At 41.3% G+C, this 25,110-nt stretch overlaps 1 protein-coding gene across 6 annotated transcripts; it reads right to left on the bottom strand.

Moving 5' to 3' along the window:
• ubap2l (ubiquitin associated protein 2-like) lies at positions 1 to 25,110 on the bottom strand. Of its 6 annotated transcripts, XM_085445084.1 has the most exons (30): positions 25,031 to 25,110; positions 23,626 to 23,763; positions 22,878 to 22,952; positions 22,174 to 22,284; positions 20,180 to 20,354; positions 19,052 to 19,153; positions 18,832 to 18,877; positions 16,350 to 16,394; positions 15,509 to 15,615; positions 15,183 to 15,242; positions 15,020 to 15,072; positions 14,635 to 14,720; positions 14,034 to 14,214; positions 13,602 to 13,800; positions 13,043 to 13,383; positions 12,451 to 12,623; positions 11,223 to 11,343; positions 10,867 to 10,906; positions 10,547 to 10,739; positions 10,363 to 10,426; positions 9,769 to 10,105; positions 8,750 to 8,838; positions 8,590 to 8,643; positions 7,767 to 7,851; positions 7,385 to 7,602; positions 6,309 to 6,414; positions 4,991 to 5,116; positions 2,841 to 2,908; positions 2,535 to 2,729; positions 1 to 1,955 (listed from the first exon to the last, which is right to left on the bottom strand). In XM_085445084.1, exons 2-30 carry the CDS (start codon positions 23,719 to 23,721, stop codon positions 1,860 to 1,862), a joined length of 3,642 nt encoding a protein of 1,213 aa, XP_085301210.1. In that variant the 5' UTR covers positions 23,722 to 23,763; positions 25,031 to 25,110; the 3' UTR covers positions 1 to 1,859. The 6 variants fall into 6 exon arrangements, with proteins under 6 accessions (XP_085301210.1, XP_085301205.1, XP_085301208.1 ...); XM_085445079.1 differs by lacking the exon at positions 16,350 to 16,394; XM_085445082.1 differs by lacking the exon at positions 16,350 to 16,394 and having other exon boundaries at positions 11,223 to 11,313.

Below are 25,110 nucleotides of genomic sequence, written 5' to 3'. Positions count from 1 at the left end.
TAAAATTTAGCTGCGTTTAATACAGTAAAAGACCTTAATTCAACAGAGCACCTTTGGGATGCATTTAAAAGTACAGTTCTGTCTCTGATGTGCCTGCTAGAAAGGTGCCAAGATGCATATCTAGAGGGGGTAGAAAATATATCATGGAGAAACATAAAATGCTAAAGTGTGTCCAAGACAGATGGAGGGTAAAATGTACAAAAAGAAAAACCCCGAACCAATACCGCACATTACATGACCAAAAAATGTGTGATGTAGTTATAAGTTTGGAGTTTCATTTGGTACTCTTGACATCCTGGATATTGTTGTGACTGAGCCCACTAACAGAAACCAACTGGAAAGCACTTCATCCATGAACTGCTTGTACTGAATGACAGTGAAGAGATGCTGCAGTATTTAAATGCCACATGAGAAATGTAGTTTCTTAAAAAGACATTCACATCCAAAATGATGAAAATGTCTTTTTCTTGTTTATTTACTTAATATTTATATATTTTTACAAAATAAAAAAAACAAAAACAAAAAAGCTAACAAGTCTGCAAGGATTTAAGAAGGAAAAGAAGAAAGCCATCGAACAAACAGGGACTACAGTACTTGTTTTTTTTTTTTTATATATATGTACAAGACAAGTTTATCCATTTAAACTTTTTTTTTTTTTTTTTAAAACGCACAGTACAAAAAGAAAAAAAAAATCACTGACAAAAAAAAAGAAAAAAAAAGAAGAAAAAACCCATAGTACAATTCTGTCCATCAGTATTCAATGCTGCAGATTTCCTTACAATGTTGGGGGGACAGGTGGCGGGGCAGGGAGGGCCTCAGAAACAAAATTATTCACACTGGAAGGCAGACCGGGTGTGTATTGGCCTTGGAAATCATTCTCATCTTTCAAAATAAGAGGGGCCTTATGAAATATTTATAATTAATGGGAAAAGTTTCTGTACAAGTGTTGGATAATGGAAAACCTGTGCTAGGCAAAAAAAACAAAAACAAAACAAAAACCCAAGCACAGTACGCAACCATGGTCCCCCCGTGTGTACAAACATGCACGCAGTCACATGACAAACACACTTTTTCCTCACAGTCAAAGCCAGTGAGCTTGCTTATATGTCTTTATATATAATATATCTATATTCGGTAAAAAATAAACTTCACAACTCTACCAATTTATAGAATTGTTTCTGCAAACTTAAAATGACATAAAAAAACAAAAACAAAAAAACCCCAAAACATAAAAAAAGTCAACGGCAAATTATTGTGTTTGGAAATTGTTCAGGAGGGAAGAATTTCCGGCAAAAAAGTTAAGTAACAGGGAGTTGAGGGTCTAAAATACAAAACCAGCCTGCCCCCACCCCCTTTTAGAGATTACTTCATTCCTCCCCTTCAGTGGGGAAAAAAATGGGAGAAGACAAAAAAAAAAAAAGACCATACAGGAAACGTTCATTCTTTTAGAAAAACAGTTCTATGTTACAAGTGAAAGGAAAAAAATGTGGGGGGGGGGGGGGGGGGGCGCAAGGGGCGGGAAGATTAATACGATACAAATTCCCAACACTTAGTATTTTCACCCTCTTGATGGTTTGCTTCTATCACCATTTATCTCCGATCGCCCCTCACTTTTAAAGCCCCTCCTGTCCCTCCCACCCATCCATCCATGCATCATTAACAGTGCTCGTTCTCTCGGCACAGCACCTCCTCTGACCGCGGTCAGAGCTGTGGGAGTGCTGGGCCAAGAGACTGGAGGGAAATCTTTGCAGGAGGAAGCGGGGATTTATACGTGGAGACTTATTTGCCGAAGGAGTGAAGAGCCTCCCACCCCTCCCAGCTTTTTGACACTGCGCGGGGTGAGGTCCCGTGAGTGGATGTTAGTTTGCCCCCCAGCTGTAGCTGTTGTACGCCGACTTGTTGATCTGAGACTTCTGTTGGATGGAGGCGTTCTGGCTGCGCTGTCCAGTGCCGCTCTGTGGAGGAGAGTCACAAAGTTCATCAGTGAGCTGCCGCTTTGTGCCATGTGTTTACCTAAAAGCAGCACAGCTAATGTCACGGTGAAACCACAAACACTTAATGAACTTGCCAACAAATCTTTTATAGGCAATTCACTAGATTTGTATTACTACTTATAACAGTCTGACGGCATGATGCTGAAGTGCTACTTCATTTATTTTGAATGTGCTTTATCAAAAAGACTGGAAGTTGTCAACTAGTTAACAGCCTGAATATAAAAGATGGAGCTACAGTGATGTCACCCACTCATTTTTCAGCATTGACCATAAATTTTGGTCAAGCCGACCCGATCTCAGGCTCTAAAGCTGACGCTGCATTGGTCACCGCTCGGGGAAACTGATGTCGACACACTTCCATCTTTTACTTTCAGCCTATGCATTTTTGAGCTCATTCAGACTGTTGATCATTACTATTTGACTCACTGGGTGGAGTTTCCTTGTCAACGAATAATGCCTGTATATGTTTTTATTTGCTCAGCTTGTTTCTAAAAATCACATGACCTCAAATACGTAAGCATTTATATATACACACTGCACCTGTCCGTCTTGCTGCAGGTGGTGGTGCAGAATCTGAGAGTGGGGTTGTTGGTGTGGTGTCAGGATATGCATGAATGGAGCTGGAGCGTAGCCGGCAGCGGCAGGAGGGTTGATGGGGCCCCCGCTGCCCAGCGCAGAGGGCAGGCTGAATGATGCGGCTGGCGTCCCGGCGTGGAAGCCCTGCTTCTCAAACGACTGCAGGGGACCAGGAAGAAGAATAATCAGTTGGGCCACTATAGTGTTTTTTTGTTTGCTGCTACAAGACAAGCAGAAGCATATCCTGTGAGTAAATATTTCTGTAGTTACCTGCGTCTTTGTGTAAACAGACCCTGAAATATCTGGTACTCCTGTGTTGCTTGATGTCACAGAGACTCCTGCAGAGAGGGGGAAACGACACAAACTGAGCTCATTAACTGTTAAACCGAATATGTTACAGTAACCACCCACGTGGTTACGCTCTGATTCCAACCAGCACAGATGATACTGGGTCGATGGACAACAAGGAAATTAATGTATAGACATTATCTATGAGGGGGGGGGAATCCAAATTATAAAAGAACACTGGGAAATTCCAAGTATGAACATCTATGTGAGCACGAGTCCATAGATGATTTCAGCAGAATTTCCCTTTAGTGACGACGGCAAAGAGACTGAGGAGATGAGGAAGGATGAGATGAACAGGAAGAGGAATCAGAGAAAGATGGTGTAGCTGAGTGTATGTTTCAGGCTTTGGTCTTACTGTTGCTCTGGTTTGCTCTGACACTTCCTTTTTAACTCTCTATGATATCAGCTTACCAAAAAAGAAGAGACTCTGGATATTAAACAAAATGCTAGTCCCGTCCCAGTTTTCTAATTACAGATGATTTATTTTCAACATTTTCAGAGAAAATTACCCAAATATAACTGGTGACAATCATGTGCTTCTTTGCTTTGTCTTGTATGAAAATATAATTGATGATTTTGGATTTTTGACATCTGATCAGAAAAAACAAGACGACAATTTGCCCAACAAAGGATAAGACATTTTTTTCTGTCCCTTTAATTTGTTGTTGTTTTTTTCCATTTCCCCCAAAACAGTAACACTCAATAAAAGATGGTCAGTACAGTGCATCCCTATTCTGAAGACAACTTTAGTAACCAGATGTGCATTTTCATCATTTTGTAAATTGTACTTGTCAAAAAAATGAATAAATAAATAAATTAACAGACTAATAAAAATAAAATACATCTCTTAGTTCTCTTTAACAGAAGTCAATGAATGAATGATTAAAGATAGGTTTCTCAGATATTTTGCTCTGAAGTCTTGGCTCTGCTGGAAAGCAGAAGAATCTTGTATACAAGTGATATTAAATGTTTCTGTCATTTTTTCTGCAGATAACACAAGTGATGGATTTTTAAACTTTTGTTTTGCTTTTAAGCTGCTAAAGAAACTGTCAGCTAGAGAGACGCTCAACCTTATGAGACTCTGTTAATCTGAAAGCACTCATTTCAGCCCTGTGTTGTGTGGAAGCTTCACAGAAATGTGTTAAAATCCTGAGTGTCCAAACACTTTTACACTGACAAGTTGCATGTTTAACGAGACGCTCGTTAAATGCAGCATTTCTTGCTTCGTACACTCACAAGGTAATAAAGGGTTTTTTAATCCAGAACAAATAAGTCATTAATGAAATCTATCACAACTCCTGCAGAAATGACAGATTTCCCTTTGAGCGAGTGACCGATGTCATCCGTTGTATCCACTGTCATCATATCTAATTAGGTAACGCTGAACTTCAATACTCCAATAATGGTCAGTGATGTTCAAAGACATAAGCAGAACTTCCTATGTACCAGGTTTGGTTCAGTGCACACAGTTTTGACAAAACATTTCAGTCACACACGGCGTTATTCTGACCAATCACCAGTGCTACAGATGATTTTGTTGCCCTCTCTGTCCTTGGTTGCAAACTACGACCCTCGCAGGACAGCAAACTCTTTACTTTGGAGACGGACACACCAGCAATGAGAACATGAGTGAAGAGCAAGCAACACAGGGGAAAATGGGAAAGCATCAACCAGAGTAACTCGCAATCACTTTGTAGAAGCCCAATAATGTTAATACGACCTTTTTTTAAAAAAAACAAACAAACAAAAAAAACCAACCTCTAAACACAGTGTAGCTGTTTTACATAGAAGTACATTGGAGTGATGATGAGTTACCCTGGCAGAAAATGGGTAAAGAAACGCAAACAAGGCTTGCAAAAGAGGCAGGCTGCACTGGACTATCTGAAAGCACATGTAGTGTGACAGGTCTTCCTGCAGGCAGCAGCGATGAGGCAAGGGAACGAGAGCAAAGGGGGGAGAAGGATGGTTGGTGACACAAGGAGGAAGACGGGAGGGACAGGGTTGGTTTTTCTCTCTCTCTCTCTCTCTCTCTCTCTCGCTTTAGGTTTAATTTGGCATGTGGCGGCACTCACCGACTCCAGGCCCGGTGACAGAGCTGGCTGGCTTGTTTTGTGCAGAAGCAGCAGCGGCCACGGCAGTGCCGTATCCGCCCTTACAGAAATCCCCACTCCCTGAAGCCTGGCCCACATCCTCATAGCCTGCAACAGTCAGACACACAGCCGCAGCCCACAGCATTAGACACACCAGGCAGGGGAAGCAGACCTGCCTCAGATAGCATCTGCAAATGATTCATAGCGTTTTGTTTGAAAATTGGACCACATGGACAGGTTTTACCAAGTTGGGACAATGCCGACGGTATCAAGTTCCCTCCGCTGTAACAACCAGAACTTTGATACCAACTGCAGCGTCTGTGTGGCAAAACCTGTCCGTCCGGTACAACAAGCAGGTCAGAATCAACGCTGACGTCATTTGCAGGTACCATCTGACCCAAGTCTGAGGGGGAGGAGGTGAGGGAAGTGAGGGGGCAGGCAGGGCGTGTGTATGGGGGTGGAGAGTGAGCTTGAGTTGGGTAATGGCAGAAAGCAGCAGATGGTGCAGCTTAGAACAAATAGGTTTTCCACATGTTGTGACTAAAGGTGGATACCGAGTGATGAATAAAGTATGTAAACTACAGCCTCAGTGAAGTGATTGGATAGAATATATAAAAACCGGTGAAAGAATATCGTCTCAAATGTCAGTCTTTGGGAAAAATAGGAAGACGTTGGCTTCATGTGTTGATGTGTTCAACATGAAGGTGTGTGCAGGCGAGGTGGTGGATAGTAAAGCTCTGGGGCAAACTGCATTCTGAGATGAGCAAAGCAAGCCATGGAAAAAAGCGAGAAACCCATAATCTAACCCTGTTCGTTTGTAAACTGGTACAGCCAGATGCCACTTTTAAAGCCCCTTATCCCTTTCTGTTTAGACAGCATATACTTGATCTAAAGACACCCTTAAATAAAAGTGACATAAGATGCATTCTTGTTGTTAGAGAAGAATTACTCAGGCATTTTCCTCACGTGTACAGGCACTGAAACTGTATGAGATGCAGATGCGTTTTCTGACACACCAAACCATGTTCTGGTCATGAAAACATTAAACTTTCACGTCAACATCCGGGTCACAAGAATGATTCATAAACCATGAGCAAGTGTCTTGACACAAGAATAACAAAGGCCATTACACGAGCACCATGTTTATGCTTGCAGATGTTGCAGCGCTCGAATGAAATACGCACTCCACCGATGGGAAAATCAATGGGCTCATTGTGAGAATCAGCACAGAGTCATCGGTGTCCAAGTATACTAGCACAACCCCGTAAACATGCCGTTTCAACATTATTTAGGCTCTCACCAGTGCTGTATCCATGGGAACCATAGCCACTAGCCTGTTGAAAGGGTGTGGCCGAGGCATTGACGCCGACATTCACACCGTGCTGTTTTGACGAGGTAGGAGCCACCTGGACGGGCGGGGGAAAAAAATAGAGTCAAGAGGTCAGCAAAGGAAAATGTGAAAAGTTCACAATCATGTTGGTGAAACACACATTCAGGTTCTGATAATGCATTTTTTAAACTGCTTAAATCGCTCTCATATTGCCACCAGAGGAAAGGCTACAGGCAGCGTCGGGGGCTGAAACGAAGTGATATCAGGCAAGTTGAAGGAACCTGTTTAGGCCAGTGTTTCTGTCACTCACAATCACAAATTTGGCTTTAATTCCAACTGGCTAGGGTGAACTTTTAAATCGTTGACAAGAAATTAGTCCCTCTTTTTTTCTATTTTAGAAAAGTTTAACGTTAAGGCAAAGCTACTAGAAAGACGGGTAGAGGTCGAGCTGCAGCCTCTTGTCTGGCTGAAGTCAAAGATAAACTGATTGTACTTGTTACAGTAAGTAGCTTTTTACTCTCCCATCACTGCTAGCTGCCAGCTCAATATGCAACACATCTTCAAAGATGACCACAGGCTGACAGAAGCCACTCTGTCTCTCACTGTCTAAAGGGAAGAATTAATTTAAAGGCGGCCTTTTATACTCAATTTATCTTTATTGTTGGACACTATTAAGAGTAGAATACTTACTCATGATACACTGGGGCTTGGTGCAGCCCCTCAGTTGTTGAGGAGATTATAGCTCCTGTTCTTTTAAGGCCACCCTCCCATTAAGGCAATTTTCTTCTGACTGGCTACTTCTCACAGGTTTGTATTTTCAATTAACATTTGTTTCTTTCTCAGTAAAACTATACAATGAGCCTCTAATACTCTAATCTACTCCCCTCATCTACTAGTGGTGGAACTATAAGGCACTGGACTTCATACCCACACGAAAAGAAAAAAAATTAATAAATAAATCAACAACTGCTTGTTGTTATATAATAACGCTAAGAAATTGCAAACAAGGAAAAAGTTAAATCATTTTGGATATTAAGATTTCTCACCGGAAACACAGCAGGTCCATACTGAAAGGTATTGGGCAATCCTGGCATGCCAGTGTAGTACGGGAGACTGGTGTAGCTGTAGCCTGGCGGCAGCGCAGGATTCAGGAAGGGCTGCTGTGTGGTGTGATGCGTCTGGCTCTGATTCTGTTGTGTCTGAGCTAATGTGGTAGCTGGAGCCGGAGAAGAGGCATCAGCTCGACCAAACTTTGATAAGTCACCTTAAAGAAAATGGGAATAAAAGATTGAAACATGATATAGCAGTAAAATAATACATTTTTAAAATAAAATGATATTTTCTAATCACACATAGTAGTAGATAGTCTGTCTCACTCTTTTAGACTTTTAATGGAGCTAAAAAACTAAAAACTAGAAAGTGTCTCACCAGAATAAGGGTTGCTTGTCAAGCTGCCCTCTCTGCCTGTCAGTGCTGTTGTGGGTGTTGCTGCAAAGGGAATGCTGTAATAATCCTGGATAAGAAAAATATTACAGTATAAGAACACAAGAAATTGAGTGCCTACATACCATCACATAACTTGGGATGGGTATGTAATGGTAAACATTTTTTCTAAACTGTTCACTGTTGCCTATGAGCCCGTCTTTAATAATAATAATAATAATAATAATAATAATAATAATAATAATAATAATAATGGATTGGATTTATATAGCGCTTTTCAAGGCACCCAAAGCGCTTTACAATGCCACTATTCATTCACTCTCGCATTCACACACTGGTTGAGGCAAGCTACAGTTGTAGCCACAGCTGCCCTGGGGCAGACTGACAGAAGCGAGGCTGCCATATCGCGCCATCGGCCCCTCTGGCCAACACCAGTAGGCAGTAGGGTAAAGTGTCTTGCCCAAGGACACAACGACCAGGACAGAGAGCCCGGGGATTTCTCAATTTGTAGAGATGGAACTACATTGCTGATTTTATTGGTTCATTTAAGACAAACCGTAAATACAGCACAGGTAATGTGTAGTTAATGTATTTTATACTTGAGGGATTTGGCCCTCAAGTAACTGCAGTAAAAAACAAACAAAACCAACCCCCCCAAAAACAACTCCAACTTGTTTGAAGATTTGAACAGTCACACCTAAACCCCGAGTCATACAAAGCTGACAATGCTGTGTAATTTTACACTCCTAACTGTGCATAACATTATTTTTCTTGCAGCAGCTAAACACATTTCACAAACAACACTTACCAGCGGTATTCTTGTCTGTAGCATCTGTAGATCATCATAGCCGTACACCTGAGGCTGAAAAGAACAGTAAATCAAGTTAGTGTGGAGTAAGTAACACAGTAAATAAAAATCTAGTAAGTACATGTGAAGCTCAGGCCATAGAAACTTTGACAGTACTTACAGGGTAGGCATGCAGTAGTCCAGGGGCCATAATGTATGGGTTGGGCAGTAGAGGGGGCACTCCGGGTGGAAGGTTTGGAGGTGCTTTCCCTGTATGCACAAATTAAAATAAACCAATAAAATGCATTTATTTGCAAAACAGAAATATAAGCCTCATAATCACAATGAAAATACACCTGTGCCTGTATTTGCTAGACAATTCTACCCATGCGCTAAGCAACCAAATTATTCTAATTATTCACCAACTTGCATTACATAACCAAAGTATTACAAATACATTGCCTTTAGCAGAAATAATAAATGAAAACATTGCAGTAAAACACGTGACAAACTGTTTAGCAGCAAAGATTACACTCTACGTGTGTGAAAGAAAAAGCCTCAGGGGACCAACCAAAGAGTCAGAATCATGAAAAGCACACCTGTGATGATGAGGAAATGAAAACCAGATCGAATCCCAGACAAAACAAAACACCCATGACTCACTCACTTTAATCAAAGACGATCTCTGACAAACTCCCCAAGAAATCCTTTACCACAGTTGCTCTACTGTAAGTCAACATAAATTTATGCATCCATCTGCCACCTGACCACAAAATATGCCCCGAAAGTTACATCATCTGTGTAACTGTAACCACTAAACTCTTAAGGACTTCAATTGGTTCTAAAATCTAGTCAAAATGAAGGATTAAACAACGGCCTAACACCCCAGACAAGCTCTACTTAATGCTTTCCTTTATTCTTTTCTTCTACTTTGTGTGTGCTCTCTGAAGCCAGACCACATGACCCGATCAATGACAATATTGTAACAGAAGCTCCACAATGGATTCGCATACAGTAAACGACTGACTGTCCATTTTACCACCAAGTTATTGTGAAGGCCTCACATCAAGTTACCAAGCTTATAATTATATCACTGGTATTGACTGCACAGTTTAAAGTCAGCTATGCAGAAAAAGTGAAAAGCAAACACAATTTAAACTGAATCTACATTTTGATATATTTGTGCTTGTGTTGTCTAACCTGAGGATGCTGCAGAGCTGCGCGTTGATGACGAAGATGCTGAAGACTGAATGGTCGAGGCCGCTGTGGAGACTGAAGCAGTGGCGGCGGCAGCTGCTGCTACTGGGGCACCCATAGAGGCAGTGTTGAGGCCCATGGCCAGACTGCTGACGGGGCCTAGGCCCGAGGGAGCTGAAACTGTGGCAGAGCCCACTGAGGAGGCCTGAGGAGCCCCTAAGGACACCTGTGCAGCAGCCACAGAGGAAGAGGAGCAGGGGACTGATGAAGACGGCACGGCTGAGACAGAGGAAGGGAAGGATGAAGAGTGCAGGCTCGAGTCTCCATCGACGCTGGGATGCTGTAGGGGCGGAAGATAATAAATGCGGCGAAGATTGATGAGATTACATTTCCATTAGAGTGAATGAACATATAATGTGTCCATCTACCACCACAGGAAATGCAGCTTTGAAAAATGCTCACACTGAGTGAGTGGGGGAGGGAGACCCAACCTCCTGCATAAGCTACTCATACTCATTTGTGACTTGTTAAAAAAAAAAAAAAAAAAGTACAATTGATTCTGATGTAAAAATTGACACGAGCATACAAAGTGCTCACCAGTAAGCCTGAGTTCGATGTCCGGACAGATGGAGTCAGACTGTTCTGTTGTGATGGGTGAGAGCTGTAAAAGAACACAGGATATACAGGGGTTATTACACTTATCAGCAAATCACATCACATTCACTGACACTTAGGTTAACACCAATCATAATTTAGATTTAAGAGATTAGCTGCATCTCACTTGTTGTGCTGAGGAGGGGCCATGCTGCTTGGAGGCAAGTCTTCATTGTGACCCAGAGCACTAAGGGGCGTCTGATTGGCTGCAGTCAACAAGGAGGCTGAGCTGCTGTCTGTTAAAGTGCCCATGCTGGAGACCGATGCGGGCGTGACCGAGTCAGAGGCCGGCTTGACTGATACTGCAGAGCCTGCTGCAGCTGTGCAGAGAGCAAAAGAGAAACGGATGGAATAAAACCAACAAAACTCAATTAATAATGCTCAGGAAACGTGTATGTGGGCTAAATGTGCCAGAAAATATGACCTGACTAGTAAGCAGACGCTTACCTTCCACGGATTGTGCTGCCTGTATTGAACTGAAGCCATTCTGTAAAACCAACAATGAACGTGAGCTCACAGGTTTCTATGGAGACAGGCCATTGATAAAAAGCTGAAGCTTATTTGATACGCAGATATCAAATACAGGCCATGTTTAAAAACCACTAGCACTTTACAACGAGAACAATGGAAAACAAAAGAATTTAGAAGTATAAGAGTAGAGTTTATTTTAAAAGGCTTTTGCATAACAGAGCAGGTGGTAGTTGAGCATGCTGTCCCCAGTCACTCCTCCTTTAATACTTCACTAAAAATGGGGTATTTAACATTTTAGTAGATCAAGTGAAAGAGGAAAGTGTTGGCTTTACCTTGGGCTGCAAATCCTTCTGAGGGGAGGAGGAGACTGAAGGAGGGTAACGCCGTGTTTGAGATGGTCTCTGATCATACAGGTCCATCTGGCTGGAGTTGGAGAGAACTGGAGTTGACTCACTGCAGATTGCAATGAAATGGACAATCTCAAAGTTAATTGTGTTCAATTAATGGTTCTGACTTGAATACTGATGATAATTACAATTTAATGAGTTTTATAGACTGGGACACACACCAAAAATTGATCTAACCTTTAAAGAAGTGCTGAGTAAAACAGAGTGTGGGGAAAAAATAAAATCAACATCAAAAGCCAAATTCTTAAAAGTCCAGTTATAACTGGTAAAATAATTCAGTATTCCTGGCAATCAGAAAAGTATGCAAACACTGTTGAATAAGCGGTACAAAATGTTAGACTTTATGAGAGAGACAGGCTCGACTAAAACCCTGAATAGAAATTTGTGCGTCAACGATGGCAGCTAGCCTGCCTGCCCACAACTGCCAAACTGAGTTGTTGCACTGATGCATCCCCACAGGTGAGGTTCACAACATGTTTTGTGCATACATTGTTGTTATCTTAGCACTGTATCAATATTGTTTTGATGTGGCTCCTGCTCTGGTGGGATGAGCTAGAGATGTTGATTGAGCATGCACTTTGGACTGCTCCATTAAGTTTCATGACTGTGCACATGCAGACAGTAAGTATAACTTGTGGGGACAAAAGAATTTTTAAGATTTTGGGGGGCAAAGTCCCCAAACTTAAGTTTAAAAAAAAAAAAATCTGATTTAACAGGTGATTTAATAAATTATACACATCCAAGTTCTATTTAAAGTTATAGCTCTCTTGCCATTTAGACAGCAGGAGCAGCAAAATAAGAAGAACAACAAATCCAACAAATAATAAGCAGCGTGATATTGCATAGGCACGCTTAATAAGTGCCCAGAAGCATTAGCAAAATGACTGTCAATGAACAGGACTACAAAGTCAAGAAAAACTTTACTCCAGAGAACCGTTCTTGAATCAAAAACAAAAATCTGTCATTCCACAGCGTTCTGTGTCAACATAAACTTTCTAACATGAACTATCCTTATGTTGGCTGGTTGCACAGCAGATGGCACAACACTGAGTACAACTAGCAGGTCTGAGAGGAAGGTTTTTAAGAGTACTGTCCTCCATTCAAGCTCTTCCTGTTTATGTACAGGAAGAGCTTTGCTTTGGGAAGTACCAACCTGCTGGGGCTTGTGTAGAGACTGTTCTGGACCTGGTTGCCTGGTGTTGTGGTGGCAGAGGAGGACTCGTACTCTGGTAGAACTGGTTCAGACCCAAACTGCAGCGCTCCAAACTGAAGATTCAGGCCTGAGATGTCTGTTGAGCCAGGCATCTCCACTGCCATTGCTGGAATCTGAGTAAAGACAAAAGCAGTTTGCTTTCTTTAAGGCCACAAAGACTGAAAGCTTGCTTTCATACATAAGACACAAACTCTACTGGTGTGCTATTTTAATTGGATATCTGTCTGCCTCAGACAACTAGATCGAGTATTGGTGACAACACAGCAATCTATGAGGAAGATCAATTCAGTTCAACGCAATTCAATTCTGTTGTTCTATGTTTACCACACAGCAATGTGGGCAATCTAACACAGGATGAAAGAAGCCAACAGCAAATTGTCACCTGTTTTGGAAGCATTTTCACATCCAACGCACAGATTTTGGCATCATATTGGAAGAGAAAACATTTGGATCAGTGCATCCCTACATGAAACCAGTCTGTTTTCAATAGCTTCTATCGGGCACCTTTTCAAAATCTCTTATTAAAAGTCACCTTTGTATTAATGGAGGCCCTCTTCTTCTGCTGTTTGATTTTGTGTTGCTGCAAAGGCAGAGGACTTGAACCCTGGGCATCTGAGGAGCTTGGGGAAACTTGTTGACCTAGAGAAGGGACTCCAGCCATTTTAGGAAGGGAGGAAGCAGGTGGAGGCACCACATGGGGGGAGGATGTTGTTTGTTGTGGTAAGGAAGATGATGAGGAGACAGAAGAGGAAGGAGGCAGGCCTTTGTCCTGCAGGAAAACATCCAACATGGACGAGGTTGAGGTGGTGGCCTGGTAGGGCTGCCTCTTTGTAAAGGGCGTATGAATTGCAGACTCCGGTTGAGCCTTCATATCTAGACAATAGTGGGGGGACAAAAGTCAGAAAAAATAAACTCAGCAGGTATTTTGTGGTACTGAAATTGAAAAAAAAAAAAAAGAAGAGTAAAAAGCTCAATTATAATCATTATGAAATATACCACTTCACATATTACAGCAAGGCATTTAATAACAATAGCATTTAGTGTGCAGATAATTTATCTTCAGAGTAATTTAAAAAAGGCTCTCATCTCACCATATTGTCCCAGTGAGGCAGCACTGGTGTCCCATGATGAAGGGGTTGTGTTGGGGGGTCCAGTCTGGGAATGCTGGGCTGCCAGCTGGGCCAGTGCCTGGGCTGTTTTATACTGCTCCAAAAACTGGGACCCAGTGGTCCCTGTGCTGGCTCCTTTAGGTTCCCCCACTTCCCCAAAACCCTTGCTCAGCATGCTGACCTGCAGTGTTGGTAGAAGAACACAGACCATTATTCCAACTGAATAAATACTTGAGCCACAATAATGCAGTTATGCCGCGATATCACTATACTCGCCCGTGTTCTGTGTGGTGAGGAAGTGGTGGACTTATCAACGTTAAAAGATGATTTGCATTAGTGAGCTATCTGAGAGGCAATGTACATTTAACTGCAGTGTTAGGAAAAACTGCCATGCTTTGTTCTTTAGAGTCTCACCATGTTGTGCTGGGTGTAAGGGGTGCTGGAGGATGTTTGAGAGAGGGGCACTCCTTGCTTGGAGTTGCTGAAAACCAGTGACTGGGACAAAGAGGGGGGCTGGGTGGCCTCCATGGGGGCATTTTCTGTCTCTGAGGAAGAAGATGGTGGAGTCTTCCCAAGGAGCACCGCGAGATCAATCCTATAACAAGAAATTTAAAAAACCATTCATTATGATACCTATAAAAAGTTTCAATAAAAATAGGTTAATTATTGTAAAGCTGCATTCATTTTCATTGTTTTCTTGATTAATCTTTTTTTACTATTTAAATTCAACAGAAGTATCAAGTGAGCGATATTAACACTGCTCGTTTTTGTCCAGCTAGCAGAATAAGTAATTAAATATTTGCATATTGTCTTGATAACTAACAGTACAAGCATATGGCCAATAATTCTCTGAACATCAACTCATTCATAAATCAGTTGATCAAAAAATCAATTATAACCTTGTCCACAAAAAACAGAGAAGGTTACAAAACAGTGACTGCTCTTTTTCTCTTCATCAATTCCCAGAAAAGCAATTTGCTCAGCAGCAGTGTAATAAATTGTGTAAGTGACCCACCTCTGTCCCTTAGTGATGGTAACATTCTCTTGAGGCGGAGGCACTGACGCTACACTGGAAGCTGTGAATATCTTGGTCTCTGAAAGCTGCAGAGGAAAGGAGAGCAGAAGATGAAGTTTTAGTTCTGTTCAAGTGTGCAGATCAGAATCAGTTCTAATCTACTTTCAGCTGCTCCCTTATTCTCAACGGGTCGCCACAGCAGCTCCACAAGTTTGATTTAGTGGGTTGACGCAAGTTCCTCCTGGCAAGGTACGAGCAAATATGTAAACCACTACACCATGGAGCTGCTATCACCATCATTAATACTGAACTATAACTTCTTCGAGGACAATGTACTGTTTTTGTTAAAGAAATAATGTGATTGAGGTAAAAATAAAACACTCACATCTTCATTCCAGTCCTCAGTGCCCCACTCCTCTGTGGCAGACCTCCAGGCACCTGTGAGTGAAAGAGAAACAGTTCAGTGATTTCACGTTGAACAAAGAACTTCAAACAGAATAAGGAATGCAGAAAAAAAAAAATCAAGAGGGGAGTGAAGACAGGTTTACCAGGAGCAGAATCAAACTTGGGTGGATAATTTGTTCCCTCTCCTGCAGAGTATTCCAACCCTGGAGACAGAGACCGAGGTGAGGAGATTAAAACTAATGTAGAGTTACCAGAGGAAGTGATCATTCTTTAGTCAGAGCATTACAATATGTCTGAAATGTGTGTATGTCTCAACTATCAAGCAAACCATCCTTGTAGTCTTTACAACAAGAGCTTCTTTGGCAAGCTAACCATGCTTTTTAAAATAGTTTGGATGTTAAACAGATGCTGAATTGATAAGATTAACTTCTCTTATTGGAGGGTGACCTTTGTGGATAAATTCACTTACTAGCTCCCTCCTCTAGCTCCACGCTTCCTGTGTTGTTCCAGGTACTGCCCCCTCCGTAGTTTTCTTCTGTCTGAGCTGGCTCCGCATAGTCAGCAGGGTTGAATGTTCTGGGAAACATAGTGATAAGGAGTCAAGAAGTGAATGAATGGACTAATGACTTCCCCAACAACTGAAGGAGTGTCTGCATAAGTCACAGCTACTACCTACTCACCTACTAGAGGTCAGCCCTGTTTGAGCAGAAGCAAACGCTCAATTAAGTTTTAATGAGGTGCACACCACAACTGATTAAGGTGGTTGTCTGCTTGCAGTGGTCTTTTGACATCATTAGGCTTTTTACTTCATAAAACACTTCAGAAACAAAACCAAACTTGCAACAGGAAATGATATGTAAAAGAAATCCTAAAAAAAAAACTTGGTTAAAGCAGTGAAACTACCATTGTTGTAGTGGGGAAGCATCTAAGTACTGTTTTAGTTTTTCAACGACTCTTTCCTGGCAAGAAACATCTTTCATTATTTTGACACATCCATGTATGCTGAGGAAATTACAGCTGGTGCAGCCTAGCAACATGATCAAGTGCAACACTTTTCTTTTGAGTGAAGCCAAGCCAAGCAGCTTTCATTATTTGTCAAAGATCCTTCCTGTGCAAATCAAGATGCATTTATAGCTTGGATGAGCATATTAAATGACAAATTTTAAGGGAAGGCCATATCCATTTGATATCCTATTAATAGAATGAGGTGTTTTAATGTCTGCTATTACATTATCCTATTTTATAGCACTCAAAGGCTCCCTAAAGAAAGCAAGAACACCACATACACACACAAGAGGCGATGCACTCACCTCCTACTGCCTGCAATATCATATCTGGGCCCCTTATCATTCTGGCTTTAGAAGAAAAATAATGGTAACAATTACAAGATGAACAACAAAGTAAAAGAAAAAGCTTTTTTTTTTATCCACCACCACCATCGACAGCTACAGCAGCGTAAGCAAAAGGCCTTCAAGCTGCCTGAGCCAGTACTTTAATAACAACTCCGCTCCAGTCAATCACTCTTCAATGCAAAGCAAGCCAGTGTGCTTTTAGTCATAGTGGGTCAATACACAAGAAACCCAGCTGAACTGACGTATAGGCTTCATAAATCAGCCGCAAACAAAAAACAGCTGGTAGATGATGGCAGTTAGCAGTTTCATCGACACCTTCAATCACACAACTACATGAGCTCAAAGCTATTGTTGAACACACGGTGCATCGGTCTGCATAATAACTCCATCCATCTCAAATCACACAGTCTCTTGTTTAGTCTCACTCTCATTTACCTAATAAGTTGAGAATGTCACATACACACTCTGTGATAACTCTGTACAGCGCCAAATTAACTGCCTCGATTCTGACAAACACCCCACCAAAGCAAACCTACACTTTTACTACAGTTTTTACAGCTGTAAACATATATCAGCCTGTTTCATTGGGTTTCTATATATGTCAACATAAAATGATCCCATATGTGTGAAACAGAGTGGATTTCAATCTCTTCCCTCAGTTTCTTTTCTGCAGACAAAGAAAGAAATTAGTTGAATGCAACACCAGAGGAAAAAAAAAAAGTCAGTTGTAATGTGGGACTTTAACGGTGTTCTCAGATCCGAGGTGCGAAATTACTTTCTGCCCTTTTAACCTGGAAAACCTTGTCTAAATAGACACTAATCAATAGGCGATTTAAAAAAAATGGGGTTATGGAAACAAAAATGGGTGGTGGGTGGTGTGACATGATTTCTGTCCAGAAAAGACAGGAAAAAACCCAAAGATTACAATTTGCATTTCTTAACAAATGGATAGGTGTTCAATTCAGTCATTTTAACACACCTTGAACCAGGCTACATTAGTGATAAATCCAGTCTTCATGTTACCAAAATCTGGGTTGCCGGTTTTAATGTGGCTCCATTAAAGAGACTGAAAGCACTATTACTTCACAGAGAGACTCACACATGCAGATAATAACCAAATCATCTACCAACTTCCCTTGAATCATCTAAACCGTCACATCAACTCTGAAACAAATCTATCTGATCAGCTTATTCATTGGTAATTAAGTGTGGTACTCATTTCCCTTTTAAACCCGAGTATTAATTTTTGGGTTTAGTTCAATTTCAATGAAATCTGAAAGCAAAATGTGAGGTGAATAGCATACGTTGCCTATTAAAAGCATAAAATATCAGTGACGCACATCTACAAGCAGGTCTGAAAATCACCATCTTATCACACAGCAACAAGTACTTTATCTGCTTTAAGGCAGTTTCCTTTAAAGCCATGCACACTTCTCTCAACAAACATTGGTGCAAAGCTGGTAAACAGTGTCTGCCAGCATCCAGAAGCAAAAGCAATAACAGAACTATTGTGTGCTGACGGTGAGGACAGTTTAGGTAACACAAAAACGTCTCAGCCAGCACTGTAAAACATTAGCCCCAAATCTGTATGAAAAGCGTATTATAGTGTTTGAGTATGCAAGTCAATATCTAGGTCAACACTCAAAACAAACACAGCCAAGAATGGAACACTTCCACAGGCTCAGAGAGCACAGACCATAAAGATCCTACTGCAGGTTATCGTTTGCACCATCATAGAGCAATTATTTTACATTCTAGTCATTCCCATAGGTTAAAACCATGTGCAAGTATGCTTTTTGTTGTATTGATACAGCAGCTTCAAAACACACTGTTTTTGTAAGAACATCAGATTCAGGCTTCTCCAGCAAGGGAGCCATTCAGTTAGGACGCACACACATATACACCCAGAGTCACATCATACCTGACTGCTCACAACCTAATCCAGGAAATGTCTTATGACAGCACAAGTCTTACTCATACACTGCCCAATTAATGACAATCAAATGAGTCGAGAAAGCCATCACAGTCAGCACAAAAAGCACTTCCTCTGTTTTGACACCTAACTGTTCAACTGACATGCGTATTAACTGCACCCTTTTGCGCTCAGAGAGACTAAAGAACACAAGCAAAACAAACTGAATAATCCTGCAGCCTGGGGCCAGAGAGCTTAATATAACTGTAAAGCTAAACCAGCTCGGTCCCTGACAGTCTTCTTCATAAATCAATCCAAATATTACTCTAAATAAAATCTTTAGAGACTGCAAACTCTGAAGAGAGATATTCAGCCCACGCTGTTCCATCCCATTGGCTGATGTATGTCCTCCCTCCTTTGGATTAATGCTAAACAATAGGCTGGGGTCCTGCTCTCTGGTGACCATAGCAACAGGTAAAAGTGGAACAAAAGGCCTTCTCGATTTAGGCAATGCAGGTATTCCCTTACCCCATGCCCTGTGCTGAAAATCTGCCTCCTCGCCGTCCAGATGCTCCTGGGGACAGAACGAGACTGTGTGTCAGTTTCTCAGTTCGACAAATCTTGCCATAAGAAAGGAAGCCAGCAGATTATGTATGCATTGCAAAAAAAAAAAATCCCAAAAATCCCAGCTACCCCTTGTTTTGATTAGACACACGTCCTTCAAAGAACAGTAAAGAGGATTACTTACCAACTGCTCCCCTTCCTCTGCCTCTTCCCCTTCGGCCTCGCTCTGCACCTCTTCCAGCTACTCCAGTCTTGCCTCCGTCTAAGCCATTCTCTTGGCCACGAACTTGAGTAATGAAGAGAGAGCAAATGGCTTCATATTTCGACACAATAGCGCGTGCAAAAACAGCAGACAATTAAATAAAACTTAATGTTTGAGAACCTTAACAGCCCCTCAGATAGAATCAAAAGGACAGACAAAGGTGCTGGCTCCCCTTTCCTATGACGATGTATGCAGTTTAAATAAGTTCTAAAAGGCTTTCTTGCACTTTTATTTTTACAGAATTCTGGTGCACCTGTGCAACCTTTCTGTATCCAACTTCATCTAAATGACGAAATAAGCCAGCAAGCAACTGTTCATGCAAACCATACATTTCTTTTCTCAATGAACCCCTTTAGGCAACAAAAGCAAAAAGCCTTTTTTACAAAATGACTCGATAAACTTGAGTCTGACAGAGCACAGGCATGACTCAAATTAACAGGATTCCTTGACTTGTGAAACATGATGAAATTCAAAGAAAAAAAATCTTTCAGGCTGTACATTTACAGCATGCAATTTGATAAAATAACCACCTTGTTAGTGACAATTTGTTCAATGATTTCTTTTCAGAGTTGAGGGCAAAATGTTTGTTTGTTTTTTTAATATTCTGCAGCAGCCAAGCTGACCTCTTCATCTAAACCTAAATCAAACTAAAGCCAAAACTAAAGATGTAAAGACCAATAAAAATAAACAAGAACTGCAGACAGATACAATAAAGGCCTGGCAAAAGATCACAATGAAGGTCCACACTCTGGTAATCTCAACTGGCTCCACACTTCAAGCAGATCTTGACTTCAACAGAGCCTTAAATAACCAGAAAATTATAATGGTATTTGTTCAATTAAATCTGAGCCTCTGTAAATACAGGACTGTGTATAAAAATGACAAATTTCTCAATATTTTTGTTCAATCCCTTCATACTTGAATTCAAGGTCAGAAAAATCTATTGTGTTGGCAGACACACCCATTTGTAAAAACTGAGTCACTGACTAAAGTTTCCAGATCAAACTGTAGAAGAAGGCAAATCAATGTAAGGATGAGTTAAAGACTTACACTCTCGTCCCCTGCTAGCGCCACGTCCCTTGCGTGGAGCTCCACCTCTGCGACGTGCTGCATCCTTCTCGCCTCCTTTCTCTCTGTTCTCTTTTCCTTCGTCTCCAGTTTCTGCCTGGCTGGTCTCCTTCTGACCTGACACCCCTTTCTTCTTTCCCACCATTTCCCAGGAGTCCTTAAGAAATACATAAATATAGCATTACAATGATGCTCGTCTAAATCAGAATACTACAGAACTGATTGTCTTGGCACATTTCACTAAGATGGAAAACACACACTGAAATGGATAAAAGGTTAGTTGATATGGTGATGATCTGAATTTTTTTTTTTCCACTGTTAGAGACCCTCGGCCAAAACAGGAAACTACGTGACCATTACGGCCTTTTCATAGTTTTCTGACGAATATCTCTTCCTTTTCCATCGGTTGCAGCAATATCGCTCTGTGCCATCTGGAAAATGTGATGCTACCACACTTATGCATCATACAAAGACCTGTAAAAACGGACCTGTTTGCAGATGTGTGCCATGCCGCTATACACAGAGATTAACAACAGGGAGCATAAACTGCCACTAAGCTTACGTATGTCTGAATCTGATTGGGATCGCATTTCACATACAGTGCATTAAGAAGCTGTTTAGTGGAAGCTGTGGAAGCTAGTTGAAAATCACAATTGGAAATGTTGTTCATTTTATTTATTCCCTACCAAGCCGTATAAATCAAACTCCTTTTAAAGTCTTTACTCCAATGAACCAGTATTTGACAATCCAAAGGGCATAGCATCTCTTGATCAGCTGTGATTAATGTGTAACGGCAAGATACTGTTCAAAGTCTTACTCTAGTTTCAATTTCTCACCATGTTCTACAAGTCAGATTATTATTCAAGCTTTTAAGTTATTTTTTGATAACTTATAGATAAACATTACACACATTTAAGTAGCCAAATAAAGATAAGATATGTTATCTGTGCCATCTGTTTGTCTGTCTGTTAGCGACACTGCAACAAACGTACCAAGCAGAATTTCCTAAAACATCGCAGAAAGAAGAACCCAAATATTTTTATGGAAACTAATAGGAAGCTTATGCCCTGTGAATGCAGTCTCCACTTCAGGAGATGACTGCCCTCCTTCAAGTCCCCTTCTGGTTTTCAACAGGTCAGTGACAACATACTTAGGGGATGCAAAAGAGGCACATTGACAAAGAAAACACAGAAAATGTACACAGCTGCAGTACCCACTTTCAACAGGAAAATGAATGCACAGTCGCCCAGTAGAAGACAATCCGCTTCCAAACAATCACAGCCTGACTCAGACTGACTGCAATAACTCTCAGACAGATTGGCAAAGGTTTGAAAATACTTGCTAACTAATTTATAAATGTAGAAAGATTGCAATCAATCAGCACTGACAAGTGCTGTACGTCTGCAATGAGTCTCTTTGCAACTGGGGACTTGATTCAACTGGTTGCCAACTTGTTGGATTCTGGTTATGTTCCTATACAAAAATGCAAGGTTCCCATGCACCTACTAAACTGCCGTCCTGCAGCAACTCCATCACTATTTGTGGAGGAATTTCTGAATGTGCGTTTCAGACCTATGAGGTTCTGGCTTGAGTCATTTAAAAGTAAATGTGAACTTCTTTGTATCTAGACAGCAAAAGACGACAGCAGATTTACGATTTTTAATGATTTATCTGTTTAGTGCTGTATCGCTGTACACAACCGCATTCAATTGAAAACTGATAGACTGGCGCCATCTTATCGCCCTGCTCATGCATCACAGTCACTTTGAACATGGCATCTGACCGTTTGTGGTACCCATCTTCAAAGCAACCATTTCAAAGGCTGCATGTTCATTGAACCTGGTCACAATAATTTTAGTTGTGCTGCTGTCTCCAACCACTGTTTTCCCTGATGTGATTGTAACATCCAGTGTGGCACTGATTTCACAAGAATCCGGCGCTCACAGCACAAGCCTTCACACAAAGCCAATACTCACAGTGTCTGGGCTGCCCTCCAGCAACACGTTGATGGCTCTGTTGACATCCCCGTTGCAATCATGCAGTGCGATCATAGACTCATCCTGATCCTTGCCTGTGATGTCAATCAGCTGGAAAAGGAGGGTTTTCACAATCAGACAGAGTTGACCCATGACATCTCTGTGTCATTTGTTAAAAAGTAAACTATTTTAATTACACTTAGAATAAAAATCTAATTTTATCAAAAGGTCAGTATAGAGGGTTAACTACATGCTTGCTGAGATTCAGCAGTTGAGTAGACATTCAGTAACTTTGTAACAAGACCATAGGTAACCAACAGATTGTATATAAAGTTAATTTTCTATGAATACTCTGACTACATCCACTTGTTTTAGTTCCTAAATAAAGACACTGATCTTTGAGAAGTAAACTCTCTTATCAGAAGGTGACGATGACTTGTTTTTTGAGTTTTCTGAACTTAGATGACAATGAGTGTGTCAAAATTAATGATTTGATCATTAAAGCTGACAGGCCTGATATCATTTATGGTTAAATCCTGTATATGTTCACTTAAAAAAAAAATCCTAACACAAGAGACATACATGTCTATTGCCAAGCACAATAAATGATACAATATAACACGTGTCAATAAATGAAGTGATGCAACTACAAAAGGAGCAGGAACACCTAAACAGCAGGACAAAAAGAAAGTGCATCTGCTCACCTGTTTGACCTTTTCTTCAAAGTCATCATTGTGATCTGAAATCATCTGTGCGAGTCGGATCTGCTCTGCGGTAGCCTGTTCCAAGAGAGTGAAAAAGATCCAAGATTTGCATCAGCAAACACAGGATTTGCATTGTTGAGAAAACATAACATTTAGATGTTAATAGAATCTGTAGCACTAAAGTTATTATTAAAAATTGAAAGCACCTTTGCATCCACTTCAGGTTTACTAATTGCAACTAATTTACCATTTTCAACAACAACTACAGTGCTTAAAAAATGCTAACACTTGTAAATAACCCTTTTCACACAACTACTATACCACAAACAGTAACCACCGTCTTTTTACTGTTATCATCAAACCTGCATATTAGTTGGTCAGACTGTGTTCCCTATTGGGTTTTCAGACTGAAGCCGTGATCCCAAAAGCTCACAATCAGAGATTTTGTTCTCGACTTGTAATTACTCAGCAGCATCACCCCAACTTATCCAAAGCTTTTATAGTGAGGATGGCATCATCTGCAAAAGCCCTTTACTCAGTAAATAAAGACTTAGTTTTGACTGAATTTTTAAAGTTATACTTATCTCAAATCTAACTGTAACAAGTATGTAACTTTGTAGCTAAAAACTTGTATGTAATTACGAGTTGAAAAAAGAAAAGAAAAAAACCCTTGTCTGAGTATATTCAACCTTGGTGCATATCACAGAGCATCTGGGCAGTGTGACAGGTGGTGAGTGTGAGAGGGTACCTGAGGCCTCTGCTTGTGCTGTGTCTGGCTCTGTGTCTGGCCCTGTGTCTGCTCCCAGTTGCCCCGGGCTCGGTTCCCGCCCATGGACGTCATCATTTACAGTATATACAAATAACAGTATTTACAAAGGAATAACACCTGAGAAGAGAAGGGTGAGAAGGAGTGTTAGAAGGGCTTGTGACCTACTTATGTCGCGCACACGTATGGTACGATACCACTTCCTCAAACTGCCTGGTTGCTTAATGGTTTGCTGGAAGCTGGCAGTGATATCACCTTTGTTCCCAGACCATGTCTTAAACCAAGGCCACCCGAGGGAGGACAAAAAAGGGAAGAGCTCCTTAGTAAACTGGGTGCAGCTGCACACAAGGAAAACGAGCACTAACTTATTTACCACTCAAACATGAGGCAACACTTTATGCATCAAAACAGCCTCAATGCTGAGGTAAATCTAGATTACCAAACAAGCGAATGTCTTTAAAAAAAAACAACAAAAAAAACAAAACAAAAAAAACAGACATATATACACTTTGGAGAACACCAAATGGGGAAAGACAACATACAATCTCACACAGTATACTGTTAACCTTGCTATCGATTCCTTAATCTTGCACATGTTACGTAAAACCCTGTTTTGATTCGCGCACAAACAAGCCTAAAAACAGGGCCTGTCGACCATATCCAAATCTACTATCCAGCCACATGGCCAAAATGCTAGCCAGCAAGCTAATAGTTGAGGGGAAAGCATCCAGCTTTCAAGTCTCGGTGGGCTTCCGCTTCTCACGGCTTCACCTCATGGCGACAACGAGGCTAACTTTAACGGCTAACCTGCTAACTAAACAGTGATACCTACCTACACAAAGCTGCGTCGCTAGCTAACTTAGCTTAATAGCAAACAAGTTAATTAGCTCGCTAACAACTAACGGAGATTTCGGGTTCGACCGGGTGAACCAAAGAAGAAAAAAATACGCCCATGCCACTCCGATGCCGCCGGTTGTCTGCTAGCGACTGATAGCCACGCTAACTAAACAAACTAACGTCCTCTTGGTTAGCCAAGAAACATTAGCCACGTTAGCGAATTAGCAGCCGCGACACCGCTCTGCAACATTTAGAACCAGTGGCCCCGGCGTACTCTCACGGACCGGGCTGAAGGCGTAAAAAACCGCCGAGGCTGAGGGTAGGCCGATAGGCCGCTAAAATGAAAATAAATAACAGGCAATACTGACCAGAAACCCGGCTCAGTATTACACACTGCTACACAACCGGCCGACAAGTAATCTCGTTGTCGACCTCCGGAGTAGGATTTAGGACAGGATTTAAATCCTGAACCCCGAGTGTTATAAGCTATATTGAGAAAAATAAAGCGAGCCGACTCGCTCACACAATAAGCGAGAGACGGTGAATTTACCTGTTTCTTTTCCACTCTGACACCACGGAGAGCTGCGTCACGTGGTTTGCAGAGCGCATCGAGGAAACTGGACCCACACC

The sequence above is a fragment of the Copadichromis virginalis genome, linkage group LG22, assembly GCF_057382275.1.
Source record: "Copadichromis virginalis isolate Kocher_CV1m ecotype Utaka linkage group LG22, C_Virginalis_male_GT1.1, whole genome shotgun sequence".
Classification (NCBI taxonomy): domain Eukaryota; kingdom Metazoa; phylum Chordata; class Actinopteri; order Cichliformes; family Cichlidae; genus Copadichromis; species Copadichromis virginalis.
The sequence above is the reverse complement of the archived record's forward strand: the minus strand, read 5'-3'. Positions and strand labels throughout refer to the sequence as shown.